This window comes from Perognathus longimembris, chromosome 24 (genome assembly GCF_023159225.1).
Source record: "Perognathus longimembris pacificus isolate PPM17 chromosome 24, ASM2315922v1, whole genome shotgun sequence".
Taxonomy (NCBI): Eukaryota; Metazoa; Chordata; class Mammalia; order Rodentia; family Heteromyidae; genus Perognathus; species Perognathus longimembris.
In genome coordinates, this window is record NC_063184.1 from 14234740 (window position 1) to 14256891 (window position 22152).

Consider the following 22152-nt stretch of genomic DNA (forward strand, 5'->3'; position numbering starts at 1 on the left):
CACAATGTCGTTGAGCTCTGTACTCTACAGTGTTCCAAATGGTAAATTCTATGTGGTGTATGTCTTATCATAATAAAATAATCTAAACAATCAGACACACCATTGTGGAGACACAACAAAGTCAAAACAACAAACGCCCTATAAGCACTCTTCTTTGCTTGCATATAGAGGGCTATTCCATCCAAGCCTCAAGGATGTCAATCATAAGATACGTTAGTAAGGTGACTAAGGAAGTAACACTTTACTTGGGTGACATCTACAGTATTTCTAATTAAATGTGAACTGCCAGTGAGAGTTTGCTGGAAGCAGCGGGCTCCCATGAGAGAGTCGGCATGCCAGGGTTCCTGCTCACTACAAGCTCCTCAGCGTCTTCCAGCCTAGGACCTGCCCTGTTTCCCCTCCAGTTTACTCTGAACAACTAGAAGTTTCTATAGAAACACATCTTTATTATATTATGCTGTGTTGACCTTGCAAGCACAAAATATATCTTCCTGTTTCTTCCTCTCTTCTTCTTTTGGCCAAAGCAATGTTTCTCGGTCCTGAATTCTCAGTATTCTTCTAGAAGGAGATCACAGCCTACAGAAACTTTCTCCTTCAACCTCAAACCCAATCCTACTTCTGCTTCCTAACCAGCTCCCCCAAATATTTAGCGACATATTATCTTGGTCTAAAATCATGAAAAGTGAGTTTTATACACACACACACACACACACACACACACACACACACACACACACACACACAGAGTGAGCTAAAACTAGAAAGTGTTCACAAATGGGAAGCAGTCAGAGACTGGTCTTAGGAGCATCAATAATAACAATGACCTTAGTATTTTCTGCAAACTTCTTCTTTGCCACTTTCCTCAGGCTGTTTTCGATTCCCTTTTTGGATTTTTCCAGGATGTCCTCTGTTTGGTCCACCAACACTACTGTGTGGCCAGTTGTTGCTGCTACCTAAAGCCAAAAAAATAAATTGATTAAAAAAAGCTTTTCAAAAAATAGAACACATAAAACAATAAAAAAGTTTATATTCCACATAAATTCTATCCCCATTTTATTCAAAACAGCCTGTGAGCTGGGAGCAGGTGACTCACTCCTATAGTCCTAGCTATGCAGAAGGCTGACACTGAGGATCACAGTTCAAAGCCAGCCCAAGCAAGAAAGTCTGTGAGGATCTTATCTCCAGTTAACTACAAGATTTCCAAAGACCACATTTGAAAATGCTGACAAGTGTCAGTTATCTCTGGCTTCTCCCATGTGATAGGTGAGTGTCAGCGCCTGTGGCCTGTGGGCGGCACCAGTATCCTAAAGCTGACAGCTGTCTGGGAACCAGGGAAAGGAAAAGCTGCCAGGACCCAAGGGCAGCAAGGGCAAGAGGGATGAGTCATCTTGATAAAAGGACAGATAACTTCCCTTGCTGCAAGCGGGTGGCACCCAGAAGAGAAACGTCGCCCAAGTAGAGCACCTGTCAATCCAGTGGCAACAGAGAGAGGCCCAAAGAGCCAACACAAACGTGAGTCAGCCATTCAGTAAATTCAGAGTAATGGATCTGAACACTTCAGAAAAGACAACATGGCAGGCTCAAGTCTGCTACATGAGGCAGACCTGTTCTGCAAGGCTGGCCATGACTACCACCTAGAACTTAAGATTACATGGAGTTCTCACCATTCCTGAAGCAGTACAATGCATACAATTTGCTGGGGCCTAAACATTCCACGCAAACAATGAAGCTTTCTGCTGAATGCCTGCTGTTCTGAGAGTGTGGAATTGTGGTCCACTACCATCCTCAGTAAAAACCCTGGACACTGAGTCTCTAGTTCCCCAGTCACCATTTCATATGCACTGCTACAACCCACTGTAGGGGATCCAAGCATGTCCTGTCCACCTGCACTTCACTGCCGGCCTCTCCCCTTGCTGCCTTCACACAGAGAACTTTGTGTAAATTCTATCAGAGTACAACAGCATGAGAGACACCGACCCAACACAGAAACTGAGAATCAAGCTGAAATTCCCGGTGCACCTGGTGAGGAGCTCTGAACGGAGCTCTGAAAGGAACAATCAGGCAGGAGGGATGGTCACTGATGGGGTATGCCACCTGCAGGGCAGGGGTGCCTTGAGGAATTCCTGCTCTTGGCTTGGCTCTACTGGCAGTCTCTGTGGCAATGCACACAAGAGATGTGACCCCGGTCCTTATTCCCTTCTGTATTAGGTCTCTGTGTAAGCAAACCAAACAGATTTCTGGTCTCCTATCTGCCTAGGAACCAAACCCACTGTGTCCAAAGGAGTGAGTGCCAACCTTAAGGAAGTGGGCTGCAGCACAAATGGAGGGTAACAGGGAGGTAGTGTTTCTAGAAAGCTATTTTCTAATAATAATAATAATAATCGGTATTATTATTATATTATATTATTATATATTAATAATAATAATCAGTATTATTATTATTATTATCATTTGCTAGTCCTGGGGCTTGAATTCATGGCCCAAGTGCTGTCCCTAAGCTTTCTTGCTCAAGACTAGCACTCTACCACGTGGGCCACACTGCCATTTCTGGCTTTTTTCATGGTTAATTGGAGATAAGAGTCTCACCAACTTTCTTGCTTGTGCTAGCTTTGCACCATAATCCTCAGATCTCAGCCTCCTGAGTAGTTAGGATTACAGGTATGAGCTACAGGCACCCAGCTCTAAATTATTATAATGGCATTTGAAGGTGAGCATCACTAAATGTTTTTTGTTATGTTGCAAAAAAGCCAAAATGCTAGCCTCATAATTATGTTTTCAAAACAGGAAGGAGAATCAAATGTAGAGAAGATAAACCCCACATAATGAAGGCAAAACAGATCTGCACATTTAGAAAAACAGTAAAATTCAGCCCAAAAGAGCATGTCCAGAAAACATGGTCTCAATGCTGACCTTCCAGTACTATATCCAAAGTCCCCTGATAAACACCCCCAGCTCGGGCATATGCGTGCGTGTTCTCTCTCTCTCTCTCTCTCTCTCTCTCTCTCTCTCTCTCTCTCTCTCTCTCTCTCTCTCACACACACACACACACACACACACACACAGAAAAAACTGCCAACTCAGCCCCCTGCCTTTCCCCTTCCTGGTATTCATAAGGGCACACCAGAGGTGCCATATAAATGCAGACACTGGCCAAAACATTAAATCAAGGCTTTCTAGCCAGTGTCCTAAGAGAGAGAGAGAAGTGCCACGGCACTCAATCATGATCATGTTAGGGTGACTGAGTATGTGAAACATGTTTTATTTTCCTATCTTAATTAGAAGATGCAAGAGGTTCAAGGAAAGGTCAAACCTAGCAGACAGAAAAAAAAATCTTTCCAGGATGTCAGAACTGATCATAGCCTGCTTTGCAAATCTCCTTCCACCTCACAGCTTAGAAAAAGGCTTCACCTTTAGAGGAGCCTGAACTCACTGTCTCCCCCTATCTGTCAAATGCCTGGAGGAATTTCTTTTTTGTTTGTTTTTTTGCCAGTCCTGGGCTTGGACTCAGGGCCTGAGCACTGTCTCTGGCTTCTTTTTGCTCAAGGCTAGCACTCTACCACTTGAGCCACAGTGCCACTTCTGGCCATGCCTGGAGGAATTTCTACAACTGTGAACTTGACCTACTACATAGCAAGAAAGTCTATTGCTGCATAACTTCAAGTGACTCCATGTTACAACAGTGTTTTCTTTCCACGGCAGAGATCAACTCAATACACTTAAGTCCTTGCAATCACTTCCACGAGGCCAACAAGTAACATCTTGAGGGCAACTTCATGCCCTATTCACCTTGCAAAGCCCAGGGCGTGTCCATAATGCCATAATGCTGATGTGCATTAGCTGCTTCATAGAACATCCACAAGATTAAGTGTCCACTCCTCCTAGCTTGCTACCTTGCTTCACGTAGGCATGGTACTTTTCTCCTCTGGCTGGGTCGGCTCAAGAGCTACCATAGGTAGACTCTTATTATCTGGATCATCTCCCCTCCCTCCCCACAAGCAATGCAGGTGGTCTATTCAGGGGGCAGTCACAGGCTTTCTGGAGGATGGCTTGCTTCTTCCAGAGTTAGTCATGTACTTGGTGCTTCCTTCCAGGAGAGCCAATGGAAGTCCCTACCTGATCTCAACTAATAGAAAAAGCAAAAATCTTCAATTAAAATAGAGCTACAAGTCTATTTCTAACAAAATTCTGTTCAGGTAGACAATATTCTTTTTACAAAAGATGAAATGGGATTAGAGAAGGGTGTGTCACTTGACTCCTGAGAAGACTCAGGCTGCCAAATCAGGATTCAAATTCAGAGATATCATAGAACTTATCTATTTATAATCTAGTTAAAGGAAGAGAAAAAACTGCTGAGGTATCCAGCTTTCAAGATACAATAGTAATAAAATACCACTTTACAGAAATTTCAGATTACTAATGTTTTTGTATTCTTTTCCACAAAGAGAAAAAAAGACAGTTTTTAAAAGAATATTGTAAAGGTGATGAATAAGGGGAGTAAGACATTTACTTAATAACTATCAGTCTTGGTAATATTATTAAAAAATACTACTAAGATGGGTTCAGTGGTTCACATCCATAATCCTAGCTACTCAGGAGGCTAATATCCAATGATTACAGTCTGAAGCCAAACCTAGGCAGACAAATCCAAGAGATTCATATCTAAGCAGCAACAAGTCAGAACTGGAGACATGGCTCTAGCCTATAATCCTAGCTTTTCAAAAGGCTGAGGTCAGAGGATCACCAAAGCCAGGCTGGGCAGAAAAGTGCCCATGAGACTCCATTAACCACTCAAAAACGAGAAGGGGAGCTGTGGCTCAAAGTGACAGAGTGCTAGTCTTGAGCAAAAGAGCTCAGGGACAGCACCCAGGCCCTGAGTTCAAGCCCCACAACCAAAAAGAAAAAAAAAAGCAGAGAGTGCAAGATCCTGAATTCAAACCTCAGTACTCTATTACCAGCGCACGCGCACATGCACACACACAGAATCCCACAGTAAGTAATGCTTTAAGTAATATACCTTAACAGTCCCTACAAAACTGGCACTACTATTCCATTTTATTGATAAGAGAAACTAATGCTTAGAGAGGTTAAAATTGTATGTCTATGCCCAAGGCTAGTAACATGATATACAAACACACACTACCATCTAGTCACCTTTTAACTTCAAATCAGTCATGCTGATATCAAAAGTTGCTCAACAGAACAGAACAGCTATCGAGACAAATGCGTTGTGTGTCAATGTTGCAGACACATAAGCAATCCAGCCACCTTAATTACACCATGACTATAGCACAGGGGTTCTCTCCACATGTGTGGCACCTGGGCCAGCAGCAGCAGTAAAGTCCCCAGGAAATGTGTTAGAGATCTAAACGCTTGGCCTGTCACACTCTGTCTGGGTGAGGCCCAGTGAGCCATGGCTCAACAAGTCTCAAGTCTTGTGGGTGATTCTGAAGCTGGCACAGGATGGGACATCCAGATCTAAGATCTCTGTCCCCAACTGACTGCAGATAAAAATCACTTGGAGAGATTATATATGAAATGACAAAAAGCCAGGCCCCACCCACACGGATTCAGTATCTTTTCATCTGAATGGTGCCTAGGTCACTAGCACTTTGGTAAACACCCACGAGTGATTTTAGGGCCGGCACTGTGTCAAGCACTGCGCCCCCATATCCTGGGGCCCCATCCAAGGCACTCCAATCACACCAGCCTCCCCAGGGTTGCCAATTCCTTCGTCTACCAGGAGAGGTCAGTAAATCTCTCCTTAAACCAGCACCAGGTCAATGTCTTCAGACTGCGATCTACTCATGAGAAAAATCCATTCCTTATTCCAAGAATACTATCCCAAAGACTCTTGTCCCAAGTTTCCCAAACAAAGGTCAGCCCCACAAGCCCTCTTTTCTAGGGACTCTAGAACTGCCTCCTGTGAATACAATGAGTGAGTGCAAGGTCAAGCCCATTGGTGGGCTCAGTAATGCTCCTCTTCCCTTCCATCCTTGACCTCTGGCCACACTTGTGTCTACTAAGTCCTCTACTGATTCCTGTGTGTCTGCCTTCTCCTGGCTACCCTCTCCCATCCTTGAGCTAGGGCCCTCACTTTTCTTCTCCATGGGCCATCATGCCAGAGAAAAATCCAGAGTCTCCTAGAGAAGAAATCCCTTGAAAGCCACCACAGTAGGCTGAAACCAGGGTCCATAGAGGCTTATCATCCTAAAAACAGCTCTCAAGAGAACTTTTTCCTTGAACTCAGGGCCTATCGACTGTCCCTGCTCAAGGCTAGCACACTACCACTTGAGACATAGCACCACTTCTGGCTTTTTCTGTTTATGTGGTACTGAGTAATCAAACCCAGGGCTTCATGCATGCTAGGCAAGCACTCCACCACTAAGCCACATCCCCAGCCCCTGGTACATATTATATTATGAATATAAACATAAGTAGAGCACTGATGTTTCAGATCTCACGCATGTCACCCATAATATATGCTTTCATTAATTTTAAGATGAATAATGAAAACACAAATTTTAAAGGCTGGGAATATGGCCTACTGGCAAAGTGCTCGCCTTGTATACATGAAGCCCTGGGTTCAATTCCTCAGTACCACATATATAGAAGAAGCCGGAAGTGGCGCTGTGGCTCAAGTGGTAGAGTGCTAGCCTTGAGCAAAAAGAAGCCAGGGACAGTGCTCAGGCCCTGAGTTCAAGCCCCAGGACTGGCAAAAAAAAACAAAACAAAACAAACACATTTTAAAATGTCTTATAGAATTTTCAGATCCCCTCAAAAATAAGCCTAATTTAGGGGCAGACTACTTCCTCAGCAATAGCCTCCCAAATGAACTTCTAGCCTCTAAGTCCATTTCTCTCCCAACCCTCAAGAGAAGTTTGTATTTGTGAAAGTACAACTTAAGACATGGTCTCCAGTCTCACCTTCCTTCCCCTACCAGGCCCAGGTTTCAAAGTATAAAACTTGAACTGGCACCACTGGCTCATGCCAATAAGCTACTCAGGAGGCTGAGATGTGAGCATCAGGGTTCAAAGCCAGCCTGGGCAGGGAAGTTTGTGAGATTCTTATCTATTTAACCACTACCACCACCAAAAAAAAAAAAAAGCCAGAAGCGGGGCTGTGGCTTAAGTGGTAGAACACCAGCCTTGAGTGAAAAAGCTAAAGGACCAGGCCTGGAGTTCAAGCCTAGTACCGGCACACACAGAAAAACAGGGCATCCTACTCAAGTTGTTCATCTGCTTCCTTTAGACTTCAAAACACTATTTCTTCCATTTAACTTCTCTCTTCCTTTACTTCTTTCCTGCAAGAGTTATCCCTGCATGCTGGTGAGGTCAACTCTCCTATGATAGATATGGTGGTTGATGGTCATGGGTCCTCTCCAATAACAACCTGAGTCTTTAATGATTAAGTCTTTATTCACATTTTTAAATTACATGCTGGTTTAAAACTAAGAACAGAAGTGCTGTGGTTTTTTGGCAATCAAGCAACTGAGGTAGACTACACAGTCTGGACAGTAGGAAGCTATTTAACAGTTTTGGAAAGAAAAATACAGAAGTTATCAGAAAATGCTTTCTATTAAATGATCAAAAGTCATAGATAAGCCGGGCGCTGGTAGCTCATGCCTATAATCCTAGCTTCTCAGGAAGCTGAGATCTGAAATTCATGGTTCAAAGCCAGTCCAAGCAGGAAAGTTCATGAGACTCTTTATCTCCAACTAACCACGAGAAAATCGGAAGTGAAGCTCTGGCTCAAAGTGGTGGAGCACTAGCCTTGAGCAAAAGAGCTCAGGGACAGCAGCCATGCCCTGGGTTCAAGCCCCACAACTGAAAAAAAAAGTCAGAGATGAACAACTATGGCTTCTGACACTCATCCTAACAGATGTGCCCCTTGAAACAGAAAAGAACTACCATCCAGGGCATAGTGCAGTGTGGGTGCAGCCTTAAGAGTCATCCTTTCACTGATTATTGCCTACTACTGACTCACTCAACACTTGCCTTGTACCAGTGCAAGCCCTGGGATAAAATGGTAAACCAAACAAATCCCTGCTCTCAGAAAGCCTTCATTGCTCATAAAGTATTCCATTTGATCCTCATAACAGCCTTTGAGAAGAGGTGCATAATTCTCATTGAAAGTTGGGCATGTGAGTCAGAGCCTTGAAGCTGTAGCTACCTACTCACATGCTATTCTTGACTCCAAACAAGGGTCAAGAGGGCATTGAGCTGGACAAGAGCCAAACCCTAGTGCCCGTGTGCCAACCAAGAGCTGGAAAATTTTCCTTAGTCTCTGCTGGCTGTCTCCTTAGCTATGAAACAGGAATAGCAGGATTGTAGGGGAAATCAAATGAATTATTGTAAATCAGATATCAACACCAGTGCCTGGCTATGATAACAGCTTAATGGTATATTCTAGGATGCCCTATTCCTCCTTTTGTAAGAGCCCCATTATTAGACACAGATACAGCCCCCTAAACCTCACTTTGAACTGTGTGCATCCACTTATACCCAGATTTCTTCTTGGGGACTAATTTTTTTTTTTACTATTTTAAAATACTAACTTATTGTAAGAAGGTTAAAGTCTCAATCTATAAACAAAAACCATACATGGTATCATTAGCAGTTAAAGGTAACCAAATGTAAAGATGTAGTAACAAATCATAACTGCATTAAATTGTCATGTACAGTGCACTACTATAAGCATTTCATAGCGCCCTTATGTTATTGTGGTGCAAGCATCTGCTAAAATAATCACAGTTCCAATCACCATTGCATGACCATTGTGTTTCACTAGCACACCAAGTATTGAGCACTATGAAATTACCTGCCAGGTTCTTGTGTGGCTTTCACTACTACACACACACACACACACACACACACACACACACACAAATCTATGTTAATCAGTTGTTCATTATCAGTAAGTCTTTTGGCCAACTGAAAGCTGTTAGGAGAGTCAAAAGCTATACACAGAAGGGTTACACTAAGGGGCTGAGATAGCAGTTCAGTGGCATAACACCTGCCTAGCAGGCTCTGGGTTTGATACCTAACATTAAGAACAAGTTATTCACAGTTTCAACTGTGTAGAGATCAGAGCCCCCAAGCCCCACTCAGCTCAAGGCTTAACTTTTTTTTTTGCCAGTCCTGGGGCTTGGACTCCAGGCCTGAGCACTGTCCCTGGCTTCTTTTTGCTCAAGGCTAGCTAGCACTCTGCCACTTGAGCCACAGCACCACTTCTGGCCATTTCTATATACGTGGTGCTGGGGAATTGAACCCAGGGCTTCATGTATACGAGGCAAGCGCTCTTGCTACTAGGCCATATCCCCAGCCCTTAAGTGTATTTTATTCTGGCTGACCTAGTAGCTTCTGGTCAGAGGATTGGTTCCCTTCCCTCTTTCCAAGTTTCCCCTCATTCTTCCATTGTTTAGACAGAATGGACTCTTACTTCCTTACCCACCGAAGGAAGCCCTTCCATTACTGGGTGACACAGTTGTATTTGGAGGAATAAGTTCTAGAACTAGACTTCCTAGATTTGAACTCTCACTGCTGTATTTAATCCCCACCAAAGGCAGGTGCTAACAACGTGGCTGTAATGGGAGGTAGGGACTTTAAGTGAGGAGTAGGCTGTGAATGGGACCCGGTGCCTTTATAAAAGTAGGGAGTCTGTACAGCTTGTTCTGTCATTGTCTGTCAGTTAGAAGTGTGTCCTCTCCGCTGGAGGACACAACAGGAAGGCCCCCATTAGACACCAAACCCCAACATTGTGATCCTGGACTGCTCATCTTCCAGAACTATGAGAAAATAAATGTCCATTCTTTAACAAGTACTTAGTCTTAAGCATTTTGTTACAGCTGCACAAAGCCAACTAAGACACCAGCTTACCACTTCCTGTGCAATTTGGGGGCACGTTTGCTGCCTCTGTACAATCTGTGGTGTGAGGATATAAGGTAATGACTGGGGCTATGGACGTAGTTCAGTGGTAAAGCATGTTATCATGAACATGGCTACAGCACCAAAGGAAAAAAATTTAATTTGCTGTTATTATAGATATACAGAGGGGTTACATTTACATGAGTCAGGTAATAAGTACATTTCCTTTCATTCTCATCTGTTCCCTCATTCTCTCCCATCCAAAGGAAAACATTTTTAATGGAGATGTTAATGTGTTTAAAGTGCTTAGACCAGAGCTGGATATGTGGAGAGTACACAGCCTGTCCACTACCACTCTCTTCTGGAACTTCCATTTTCTTCTAAGCTATTCAGTTCCTCAGCCCTAATAATGTAGCTATAGCAAAAATATCACAGACTATATGCTTTATAAACAGTACAACTTGATTTCTCATGAATCTGGGGCGGCTAGGAGTCCAAGATCAAGAGGCCTGCAGATATGCTGTCTGGAGAGGCCACTTTCTGCTTCTAAGATGGGGTTTTGTTGATGCATTCTCTGGAGGACTCACGGTTGTGTGCTGCCGCAATAGGAGAAACAGGCCTTGTATAAGACACTAATCCATTCATGAAGGCAGAGTCCAAATTGCCTAATCCCTATTTCTTAATACTGCTGCACTAGGGAGTGAGTTTTAACACGAATTTTAGAGGAAACAAACATTCAAATCATAAAAGCTTCCTGTACCCAAACTTCCATGTGATAATCACTGACCACAGTAGTGTTAGGTTAGAAAGTGGGAACTAGTGTTTGAGCTATGAAGGCAGTGCTTAGGATATGGGGGCAGAGCCATCGTGAATGGAGGAATGCCTTCCTAGCAGAAATGAATTAATTCCCCACAATGGGCTAGTCCTCACAAGAACAGGCTGTTAGAAAGTGAGTTTGGCTGATGGGTGTCAGTGGCTCATGCCTGTAATCCTAGCTATTCAGAAGACAGATCTTCAGATCAAGGTTCCAAACCAGCCCTGGCAGACAAATCCCCAAAAGATTCCAATTAACCAGCAAAAAGAAAAATGCTGGGACTAGAGGTATGGCTGAAGCGGTAGAGTACCAACCCTGAGGAATTCAAGTCCCAGTACTGAAAATCCTCCTACCCCTACCCCCGCCCGGGTGTGTGTGTGTGTGTGAGTTTGGCCTTTTTCTCTTGTTTCTATTTTGCATAGACCTGCTTATCCTTCTACTTTACACGATGAGTTCAAGTATGAAGCCCTAACCACCAAATCTGGCTGCCCAATCTTGGATATTCCAATGTCCGAATTATGAGTGAAATAAACCTCTCTTACCCAGGTTCAGGTAGTTACAGCAAGAAAAGGCAGACTTGTAAGTACTGGCCTTAAAAGCTGAAACTAGCACCCATTCCTTGGCTTCATCTTTTATGTCTGTGCAGCAATGCACATAGGAAATGAAAATCCTGCCAATTAGTTTCCATTTTGAAATTGTAAATTACTATTTCTAGTCTCTTTAGCCATAAAAATGGATTTTTCTTAATCTCCTCAGCCTCCAAACCAAGGTTCCCTTCCAGGTTCTACTTTGGTATTTGATATCTCCAGGCTCTCTATCTTTTCTTTCTGAATTTCAGCCATTCCTATAATTCCAAACATATCTGAAACCATCATAGTCTCTCCTACGCTATAGTTTCTTGCTCCTAAAACCAGGCCTTCTTGAGCTTCCTTAACAGTACCACCATTTGCAAATCATAATCTGCTGGACAATACTTTGTCTTTAACCTCAGTCTTTAATTGTTATCCCAAAGGATCCTGTGGGCATGTGTTGCTTCAGAATGAAGAGAACTCTTCTTGGCAAGAAGCTTGAGGGGCAATTATTCAAGCCAACCAAGAGCTCCTGTCATGTATTGCGATGACCTACACACTCTAAGACCTTGAAGACAAGCAGTCTGCAATGGAAAATATTTTATTTGAAGGCTGTGTCCTCAGTTCCATGTCTTTCCTAGGCCTGATGGAAGGCAGGCTCGGCCAAAGAGAAAATATTTTTAGACTAGGGTACTTTAGAGCTATAAAAATAGGCCAAGAGAACAGCATGCATGTTAAGAGTACACTGGCCAAGTGGCTCAAGTTAGCATGCCAAGCAGAAGCATGCTAGATTTACAAACCCTTGCAAACACAGCACCAGACTGGAAGCAGGACCTGAGAGGCTACATCAGCTGGTCCAGTGATAGCCTTCCCTCCATCCCTCAACATAGCTCTGCTGGATGTCCTTTGTGCCCCTACACCCAGTGGGTTGTGCTTCCTCTATCGGATGCTCTCCCCAAATCCCAACGATAGGCAGTTTCCTTACATCTGAATTCTGACTTCCTCCCAATTCCACAACTAGAGGAACGGTCCCGTACTTCTCCTTCAAGCTGCTGTGCTTTCAAACCATGCCTTCCCTTGAGTCCTCTGTGTTTGATCCAGAGAGGCAAGTCATAAACCAGTTGCTTCTCTCAGAACTGGCAGTTCTTGATTTACTGTGACCTCTGGTGTGGGATGCCTTGAACTCTGCCATTAACCCATGTTGTCTTCATTTATCTTTACCACGCTGGTCTTCAACAGTCAAAAAAAGTGTTCTGTTGGGGCTTGTAGCCACCACTACCACCGCAGCCAGCTGGCTTGTTAAGACAATTAGTCCTCATAAATAGGGCTTAGTTTTTTAGGTTTCAAAGAGTATTTCTATTAAGCCAAGAAAATACACTGCCATATTTTAGACTGCAATTCTGTTAAATACACAGATTTTAAAAAAAATTCAATAGACATCCAGGTTTGGCAATCTAGGGGAAATTACTTCTCTCCAAGGCTTCCCACCTCCCACAAATTCTGAAAAATGGAAAATTCAATTGTACAGGTCAACAGTAACAGCCAAGTCTTAGTTATATTTGAGAAACACTACACGATGCTAAATGATGAACCCTTTAAGGAGAGACAAGTCACAAGTCTATACTGCTCATGCGGCAATGTTAGTGTTGGCTTTTAAGTTTTTGCAGAGGCTTCCAGGAATGACAGGAGAGACAGGGAAGTGATGGGGCCTTTCCCAGGACGGAAGAGCTACCTAGCCTCACCTGCAGGATATACACGGCTGGGAGAGCAATAGCTGAAGAAGCTCTGGGGAAAGCTAGCGGGGAAAGAAAGGGAACATGGTGTGTTAACTGATTAGAGCTGAGTGTCTCTGAGTCCAGGATGACCAAGATGGCTGCCTAGCACCCAGAAGGAGAGGGTACACAGCCTCTTGGACTCAGTCTAGAGCTGAGGAGAGGACAGGCTGGTATCTATGAATCCCAGACAGCACAGAGGATCCTTTGTTTCTCCCTACAAGACAGCAGGTGCCATAGTTGCAGGCAGAACTGTGCTTCTCAGCTTGAAGAATCCCCAGGTAGTAGGAGCAGAGAAACCCAGCTCTGCCTTTGACCTTTGCCCACAAGTACAATCTCTGTGGCAAGGGTTATTATATGGACACATTAAACTGCTATGACCAAATAACGTTTCACATTTGTAGAGTGTCTAAGTGCAAGGCTCTGTTCCAAATGCCTTATAGGTGTGAACTCATGGCAATGCCTCAAATCAAGTTAATGAGGCACTAGGATTAAGTTTCTCAATCATTCCAGAAGTAAAATTTTAAAACACTAAAATCACTTGAACTCCCTAATGTTCTGTACCAAATCTCTTCAGAAACATTTCAGAGAATTTATGTAAAAGAAATCATCATTGGATTAGATGTAATGGATCTATAAAAATGCAGCCAAGATCTACTGAACAGTTTTATTGAACACATAAAGACTACTCTAGGCATTTTACCTTCATTAACTCATTTAACTCTTTCAACTGTGAAGCAAGTATGATTATTTGCACATGTGGAAAGGCATGAATAACTTGCCCAGGGTTCCTACAACCAGGAGAAGAAAGCAAAGACCTAAACTCAGGCTTATACCACCCCTCACCAGGAACTATGGCATCATTAACATAACCCAACCTGGGGAAGATGCAGGCTAGAGAGTAGAAAGGAAATTAAAACCTCCAGCAAGAAGCAGGTACAGGGAAATCTGGATGTAGGACATGGCAGAGAAAAACCAAAATTGAACTGAAGGGTGATGAAAGACACGGCCACTGTCCTTCTGGAGGAAATGAATGCCTGGGAATAAAAATGTCCTCTCCTGGCCAGGCACTGGTGTTTCACACCTATCATCTTAGCTACTCAGAAGGCTGAGATCTGAGAATCATGGTTCAAAGACAGCCCGGGCAGGAAAGTTTGGAAGACTCTTTTTAAAAAATATTTTTATTTCTTTTGTACAGAGGAGTTCACATTCCATAAGTCAGGTAATGAGTACATTTTTTCTTTTCTTTTTTTTTTTTTTGGCCAGTCCTGGGCCTTGGACTCAGGGCCTCAGCACTGTCCCTGGCTTCTTTTTGCTCAAGACTAGCACTCTGCCACTTGAGCCACAGCGCCACTTCTGGCCGTTTTCTATACATATGGTGCTAGGGAATTGAACCCAGGGCTTCATGTATATAAGGCAAGCACTCTTGCCACTAGGCCATATTCCTAGCCCCTGGAAGACTCTTATTTTCAGTTAACCACCAAAAGCCGGAGGTAGAACTGTGGCTCAAGTGGTAGAGCACCAGCCCAGAGCAAAAAAAGCTAAGGGACAATATCCAGATCCTGAGTTCAAAGCCCAGTACCAAGGGGGTAAAAAAAGCAGAAAGCAATTTATATTTTTCTTTCATTCAATATCAGAAACTTCAGCAAGATGAGCTGGGAACAAACCCAGGGGACGAAGTGGAATTTTTAGACTACCGAATCTCTTTACTGAGCATTGCACAGGAACATGAAGTCTGGAAATGTTCACCTATTGCTGAGAATGTTTCCCTGCCCCTATTTAGCTTAAAATGCTCTTTCCCAAAAGAAATGTAATTTTTAAAAGGGGTGGGGTGGGAGAGGCTTGTAGAATTTGGTGAGACAAATTTACCTCTCGAAGTTCAAACTTTCTCACTTTCTTGAACAAGTGTAGTATACCAGAAAATCTCTTAAATGCTACTCCCCTGGCTCCTTGGTAATAATTTCATAAAAGTCCTGAACTTTCTGGACTCCTCAGCTGACAAAAGGCAAGGAACAAAGCAAAGATTAGAAAAATGATTCATTCTATTGAGAAAAATTTTTCTTTTCCTTCCTTTCTACCACCTCCCCTGCAAAGGCCAAAACCAATCTGTCTCCACTCTAGTTTCATTTAATGCTACAAAGCTACTTGAATGACTGCTGAAGATAAACTGCCGATCAAAACCAACCCAGAGGGCTGGGAATATGGCCTCGTGGTAAAGTGCTCACCTCGTATACATGAAGCCCTGAGTTCTATTCCTCAGCACCACATAAACAGAAAATGCTGGAAGTGGCTCAAATGGTAGAGTGCTAGCCTTGAGCAAAAAGAAGCCAGGACAGTGCTCAGACCCTGAGTTCAAGACCTAGGACTGGCAAAAAAAAAAAAAAACAAAAAAAAAACCCAACCCAGAAGTATATAACAGGCAAACACATAAAACAAGCTGACTTACTTAAATATTAACCTGCAGCCTAAGGGATTTTAAAAAAAATTTTTTTTAAGAAAACAACAGGCAAAGGAGATTCTCTTGGAAAGTACACATGTACTAATGGCCTGAACTCTGTTCAAATAAAATTAACTACAGCCCTCACTTGTCAAAAATTGCTTAATTGCCTGGAGAAATGCATTTGGCACCTACAAAAAGCTATTTACTTTTTTTTTCCATCTTGTTCAGAACAAACTAGAACATATGTTGAAGATGATAAATGAAAATTCTAAGCAGAAGTGCCATCTGATTAAAACCACTTCAGAAGACTACAAACAGAGGAAGCTACATGTGAATTCATTGAATAAACTAGATGGTAATTTGTGCCTGTGCTTTTATGGCTTATTTACTAATCAAATGAAAAACATCCTTCTTCTTTTCAGTGGACCCTGAATATACTCAGCTGACCTTTACAATAAAGGTTATTAAAGACGGAGCAGGCACTGACTACTGATACTTTATACCTAAGCATTACGGACCTACCTCAGTAGCAAAGACTAAGTAAGAAAGCAGATATGAGGCAAAAGGGCAACAAGAGAGGAGAACTACAATTAAGATGATAATCATTACAGGCAGAGGACACTCAGCTCTTATCACTCCTACACATATTCCTGTATGTGTAAAAGTCGTGTGTCGAAAGTACTTACTCCTCCTATTCCACCTATCACATGGCCCATGAGGACTCAGAACACCAGGCAGGGCATCCGTGTAATGAAAAGGGCAATGTCCAAAGAAAAATGTGATCTCAAAAGAAATGGGACACGGTAAGAAGTTACAATGACAAATATTGTAGAAATATCATTTGGGGGATGAAACGCAATCAATTAAGCCAGGTACTGGTGGCTCAGATCTGAGGATTATGGTTTGAAGCCAGCCCAGGCAGGGAAAGTGACTCCAAGGATTCTTAGCACCAAAAAGCCAGAAGTGGAGCTGTGACTCAAGTGGTAGAGCACTAGTGGAAAAGCACAGGGACAGTACCAGACCCCAGTTCAAGCTCCAACACTGCCACACACACACATGCACATATACACACAATGCAATCAAATTACACAAAGACAATGCAATCAAATTAATATGTTGCATAACAAACTGTAGGAGGTGAAATCTAAGATATAATAATAAAGGTTTTTGGGGTTTTTTCCAAAGCAAGCATGGGAATGTTGCCTTGATTGGAAAAAGAACAACAACAACAACAAAAAAAAAAACACCCCACAAAACTTTCACGATTATAGCTACTATCTTGAGGATAACATTTCCCCAGAAATTTTAAGTGAAGAGAATTGTCCCACATCATCCTCCTCCTCCAAAAAGAAAGAGGGGGAAAGGGGGAAGGGGGAGGGGAGGGAGGAAGGAAGGAAGGAAGGAAGGAAGGAAGGAAGGAAGGAAGGAAGGAAGGAAGGAAGGAATCTAGTTGCAAAGAACTAAGAATATAATCCACTAGGATATAAAAAAACATGGTTGTCAGGCAGGCCCTGGTGGCTCACACCTGTAGTCCTAGCTACTTAGGAGGTTGAGATCTGAGGATCACAGTTCGATGTGGGCTGGGGCAGGAACGTCTGAGACTCTTATCTCCAATCAATTACTCAGAAAAAGGCAGAAATGGCACGATGGCACAAGTGGTATATTGCTAGCCTTGAGCAAAAGAGCCCAGGGACATCATCCAGCGATCCAAAAGAAACATACCATGGTTCTCCATGAGTGAAAGTGTAACTTAAAAGCAATCAGCAAACTACAGTATTCAACAAACAGCATTACAGTATTCGGGATATCAATTGCACAACTGTCCCTGACCCATAGCTCAGCTGGCAAAGGGCAGAGTTCTAATGCTGCAACACAGATTTCTAAAGAGGCCCTCGGCGGCTTCACTGGCTTCACCGCTCCTTCCCACTCTCCATAGCCAGGCTGGCACTTGCACCCTGGGTAGTGGGTCAAAGGTCAAAGTCGCCTCAAGCAGTCCTAGGCAGAGCGCCAGGGACTAAGCAAGCTCCATGTGTAGGTGACTTTTAATCTTTCAAGTGTGATTTTTAAACTGTGATGACTGCCTTCATTCTTCATAACCCGACCAATTGGGGGGAATATGGGGGAGGAGGCGAGATCGTTTAGTAAAAGAAATTTATTCTGACAACGACGGAAGGAAGGAAAGAAGGAAGGAAGAAAGAAAGAAAGGAAGGAAGGAAGGAAGGAAGGAAGGAAGGAAGGAAGGAAGGAAGGAAGGAAGGAAGGAAGGAAGGAAGGAAGGAAGGGAGGGAAGGAGGGAGGGAGGGAGGGAGGGGGGGAAGGAAGGAAGGCAGGCAAACTGATCACAGTCACTGCTAGCAAGCTCCTAGTTTGCAACAGGCAGGCGCACAGCTTTATCCGCCTCAACTTCGTGCACCCACGAGCTTTGGTGCACAGCGCGGTCCCGCGGGGCACCGTTCTCCCAGATCCGCCCTCGGGCCCCCGGGGGCGGCTGGAATTTCAGACTCTGCTGCGTGGGGGGAGGGGGGGAGCTAGGCCGACGCCCCCGTGCCGGCCGCGGCCTGCAGCGCCCCGTCCCCGTGCGGCCGTCGGCGTCGGGAGCCGGGCCCGCCGCCTCGGGGCCTCGCTCACCTGGGCGATGCCGGCGCCCATCAGCCCGCCGCCGATGACCGTCACGTGCTTGACGATGATTTTCTTCGCCGAGGCGGACGCGGAGGACGACGAGGACACGGAGCGTACGAACTGCCGGGTGACGAAAGCCATGGTGTGGCGAGGACGGAGCCGGCGGCGGCGGCGGCGGCGAAGCGCGGCGAGGAAGGCGGAGGCGAAGGCACGGGCACCCGGAGCTGAGCGACCTCTGGGGGCGGAGCCCCCGCGGTCCCGCCGCCGCCCGTGCGCGCGCACCCGCGTGGCGTTATCGCAAGGGGCGGGGCCTCGAGGCCTGTCCTGCCCACCGCTTCCCTACTGAGAGGATTTGCTGAGTTGGAACCTCGGAGGAGGGCGTCCGTGGTCCCACGTGGGGGCGTGGGGCCCACTCCTCCGCCGAGAGGGAGGAAGTCTAGCCGCTAGCACGCCGAGCCAAAGTCCCTGGCCGTGCGTTCCAGTGCAAAAACCAGGCAGGGCAGAGTTGACCTTGCTGTACCTATTTCCACACTGCACCCGGGCCAATGACAACTGGTCATACTAGAAAGTGTAGGCAAGGAACCTTTTTCACCCTTGGGACACATGGTCACTCTTATGTGACTACTTTGTAATTGCTGCATCAGAGTAACGTACACATTTATAAATTCAAATCATGCCTGTAATCCTAGCCACTCAGGAAGCTGAGATCTGGCGATCACGATCAGGGTTCAAAAACAGCCAGGGGAAGTAAAGTCCATAAGACTCTTATCTCCAATTAACTACCCCCCCCCCCAAAAAAAAGCCAGAAATGAAACTGTGGTTCAAGTAGTAGAGTGCTTACCTTGAGCAAAAAAGTTCAAGCCCCAGGACTGGCATTAAATTTTTTTTTTAAGGAAACGTGTGTAATGTACAATAAGATGTGTAAGAAGGGTACATTCTCACATACTTCTTTTCCTGGGGGGGGGGAGGATTAACCACTTGTTTTAGCTCATTCAAGCTGCTATAGCAAAATTCTAGAAATTGAGTGTCATAATAAAAAAATAAAAGAATATTTCTCACAGTTCTGGAGGTACAACTCAAGATACCAACAGACTCAGTGTTTAATGGTGGCTTGCTGTCCCATAGATGGCTCCTTTTTATTTTTACCTTATGTTGGTAGGGGCAAGTGAAGTTTTAGGGTCTCTTCTATAGGGGGTATGGATCCAACTTGTGAGGGTCTATCTTCATGACCTAATCACCCCTCAAAGGCCCACCTCCAAATACTCTCACATTGGGTTTCAACATATGAATTTGAGGGGACACATTCAGTTGGTATCACCATTGCAGTATTTCCTAGTGATTTTCAAATCTGAGGTCATATGAGTTTCAAGTGAGCATGGGCTAAACAGGAAGACCGTATCTTGAACATGGAAAAGGGGAGGGAGGAAAGGAGGAAGGAAAGAAGGCAGGTAGAGGAGAAGGGGAGAAGAGAGGAAGAAGAGTTGGGAGGAAAGGAGAGAGGGGGGAAGGGAGGGAGGGAGGGAAGGAAGGAAAGATTTGGTGAAATTGGAGTCATAGGGCAGTGAAACACCTTCCTTGGCTCTGATATCTTCATCTGTCAAAAGAAATGGTCAGGGGCTGGGAATGTGGCTTAGCGGTAGAGTGCTTGCCAAGTATGCATGAAGCCCTGGGTTCAATTCCTCAGCACCATATAAACAGAAAAAGCCAGAAGTGGCACCATGGTTCAAGTGGTAGAGTACTACCCTTGAGCAAAAAGAAGCTAGGGACAGTGCTCAGGCTCTGAATTCAAGCCCCAGGATTGACAAAGAAAAGGGGGAGAGGGGGAAGAGGAGAAGGAAGAGGGAGAGGAGAAGAAGAAGAAGAAGAAGAAGAAGAAGAAGAAAGAAGAAGAAGAAGAAGAAGAAGAAGAAGAAGAAGAAGAAGAAGAAGAAGAAGAAGAAGAAGAAGAGGAAGAGGAAGAGGAAGAGGAGGAGGAAGAAGAAGAAGAAGAAGAAGAAGAAGAAGAAGAAGAAGAAGAAGAAGAAGAAGAAGAAGAAGAAGAAGAAATGGTCAAACAAATAAGTTTTCAGCTATTTGATAATGAGAGTTACATCTTATTTATAGTCTTCTGAAACAGGAGAGCCACATTGGCCCCTCCTCCTTCCCATTCTCAATCATAGAACATTTAGACTAGGATTATTGTCCTTTGTGATAAAGAAGCCTAATCACAATCTGTGAGGTCTCTAGCTTGCACCTTATAGTTGGTCTTCATTTCTCTCTGCAGAGTTTAGTGTTGGAAGGCATGACTTTAGTCACTGAACCATCTCAGAGAAAGTAGGCAACTTTGGCAAAACAATAAAAGGCTGACACAGGAACAGAGTTAGTAATCACTGCTTTTATTTTTGTCCCATTTATGGATAATTGTGATACTTTTAAAACAAGTATCAAAGAAACATTGTTTGTTGACAGACAGGGTCATGGGCTCTAGACCCATGGGAGCATGGAATGCAATAGGTCATTGTCCCATCAAAGAAGTGCTCAGATTTCTTAATAACCAGGAGTATGAATGGGGGTGAGAGTCATTGAGAAAACTGGAATTTTCCTTCTGTTTGTGGGAACATAATGTTTTCTAGCTCTCTGAAGAATTAATGAAAGTGTACTACTGTGTCATCTCATTTTGTTGAGCTATTTTTAAAAAAATTTATATGGCAGAAAATCAGAAGTTTGGGGACTAGGAATGTAGCTCAGTGGTAGAATGCATGCATGAAGCCCTGGGTTCAATTCCTCAGTACCGCATAATCAGAAAAGGCTGGAAGTGGCACTGTGGCTCAAGTGGTAGAGTGCTAGCCTAGAGCAAAAGAAGCTCAGGGATCATGCCCAGGCCCTGAGTTCAAGCCCCAAGAATGGAAAAAAAAAAAAAAAAAACGAAATCAGAAGCTATGGTTGGACAGAATGGTACAATAGCAAAACCAAAAAAGTACAAGCAGGTCTATGCTGCAAAATTAATTCTGGCTGACATTGTACCTAAGGTTCCAAGGAAACAATCACAGGATGTAATATGTATATCTTTGGTTTGAACTTGAAAACAGGAGCCAAACCCTCATTGATATTAACTTGAATATATGCTCGAACATTAAATCTCTCAGTGTTTTCCTCTATAAAAGCAGCTTGTGATTTCTAGTTAAGAATCTTCCCCACTTGAGCTTCGAAACTAGAAGGTGAATGTTGGAGGGTGTAGCACCACAGGTTTCTGGGGCTCTGATTATGGTCATTCTTGATTTGAGCGCTGGCTGGCTATATACTGGTGTAATTCATCTTGTGGAAATCCAACCAGATATGGTTCATAGGTAATAAAAATATTTCTGGAAAGACAAGTATGCCTCATTCCACAACCTAAGTCTCTTTCTTACTAAAGCCTGATGAGGCTAGTAGACAAGTGAGGACAGATGTTATGTTCTGGGAGGCACAGCTGGGTTCTTTGGAAAACCGAGTGTTTGTATGTAACAGAACTGGACTGGGTTCCCACAGTGGGAAGCCAGGACATAATATCATGAAGGTAGTCAAACCAAGCTTTGGGGATTTCAACAAGCTAGAGAGCTATTGTGCACATCATGATGACCAAATATATTTCCATTGCAGACATTTGCATGCTGATTTAAAGACGCCTCAGCTGGGCACCTGAGGCTCACACCTGTAATCCTAACTACCTAGGAAGGAAAGCTCTAAGGATCTCGGTTGGAAGCCAGCCTAGGCAAGAAAGTATGTGAGACTCTTATTTCCAACTAGCCACCACAAAAGAAGTGGAGCTGTGACTCATGGTAGGGATGCTAACTTTGAGTAAGAAAGCTCAGGGACAATGCCCAGACACTGAGTTCAAAGCCCCAGGACCAGCACACACACACACACACACACACACACACACACACACACACACACACACACACTCCAAATTTGTTTTTAAAAGCCTAAATTTAAAAGTCCACTAAAGCCAGGCACCTACAATTCTAGCTACTCAGGAGGCTGAGATCTGGAGGATTGTGGCCAGGAATGTCCATGAGACTCTTATCTCCAATAAACCACAAAAAAAAACAGGAAG

General features: G+C 44.0%; 1 protein-coding gene across 1 annotated transcript in view; it reads right to left on the reverse strand.

Moving 5' to 3' along the window:
- Nucleotides 1-18303, reverse strand: part of Hadh (hydroxyacyl-CoA dehydrogenase) — a 35236-nt gene extending 16933 nt beyond the window's left edge. The window contains exons 1-2 of the mRNA XM_048333373.1: nt 18087-18303; nt 825-953 (exon numbers count right to left, since the gene is read on the reverse strand). Of these exons, the coding sequence (XP_048189330.1) occupies nt 825-953; nt 18087-18218 (261 nt within the window). The 5' untranslated portion in view covers nt 18219-18303. The remainder of the gene's footprint in view (nt 1-824; nt 954-18086) is intronic.
- Between the last annotated feature and the right edge of the window lie 3849 nt (nt 18304-22152).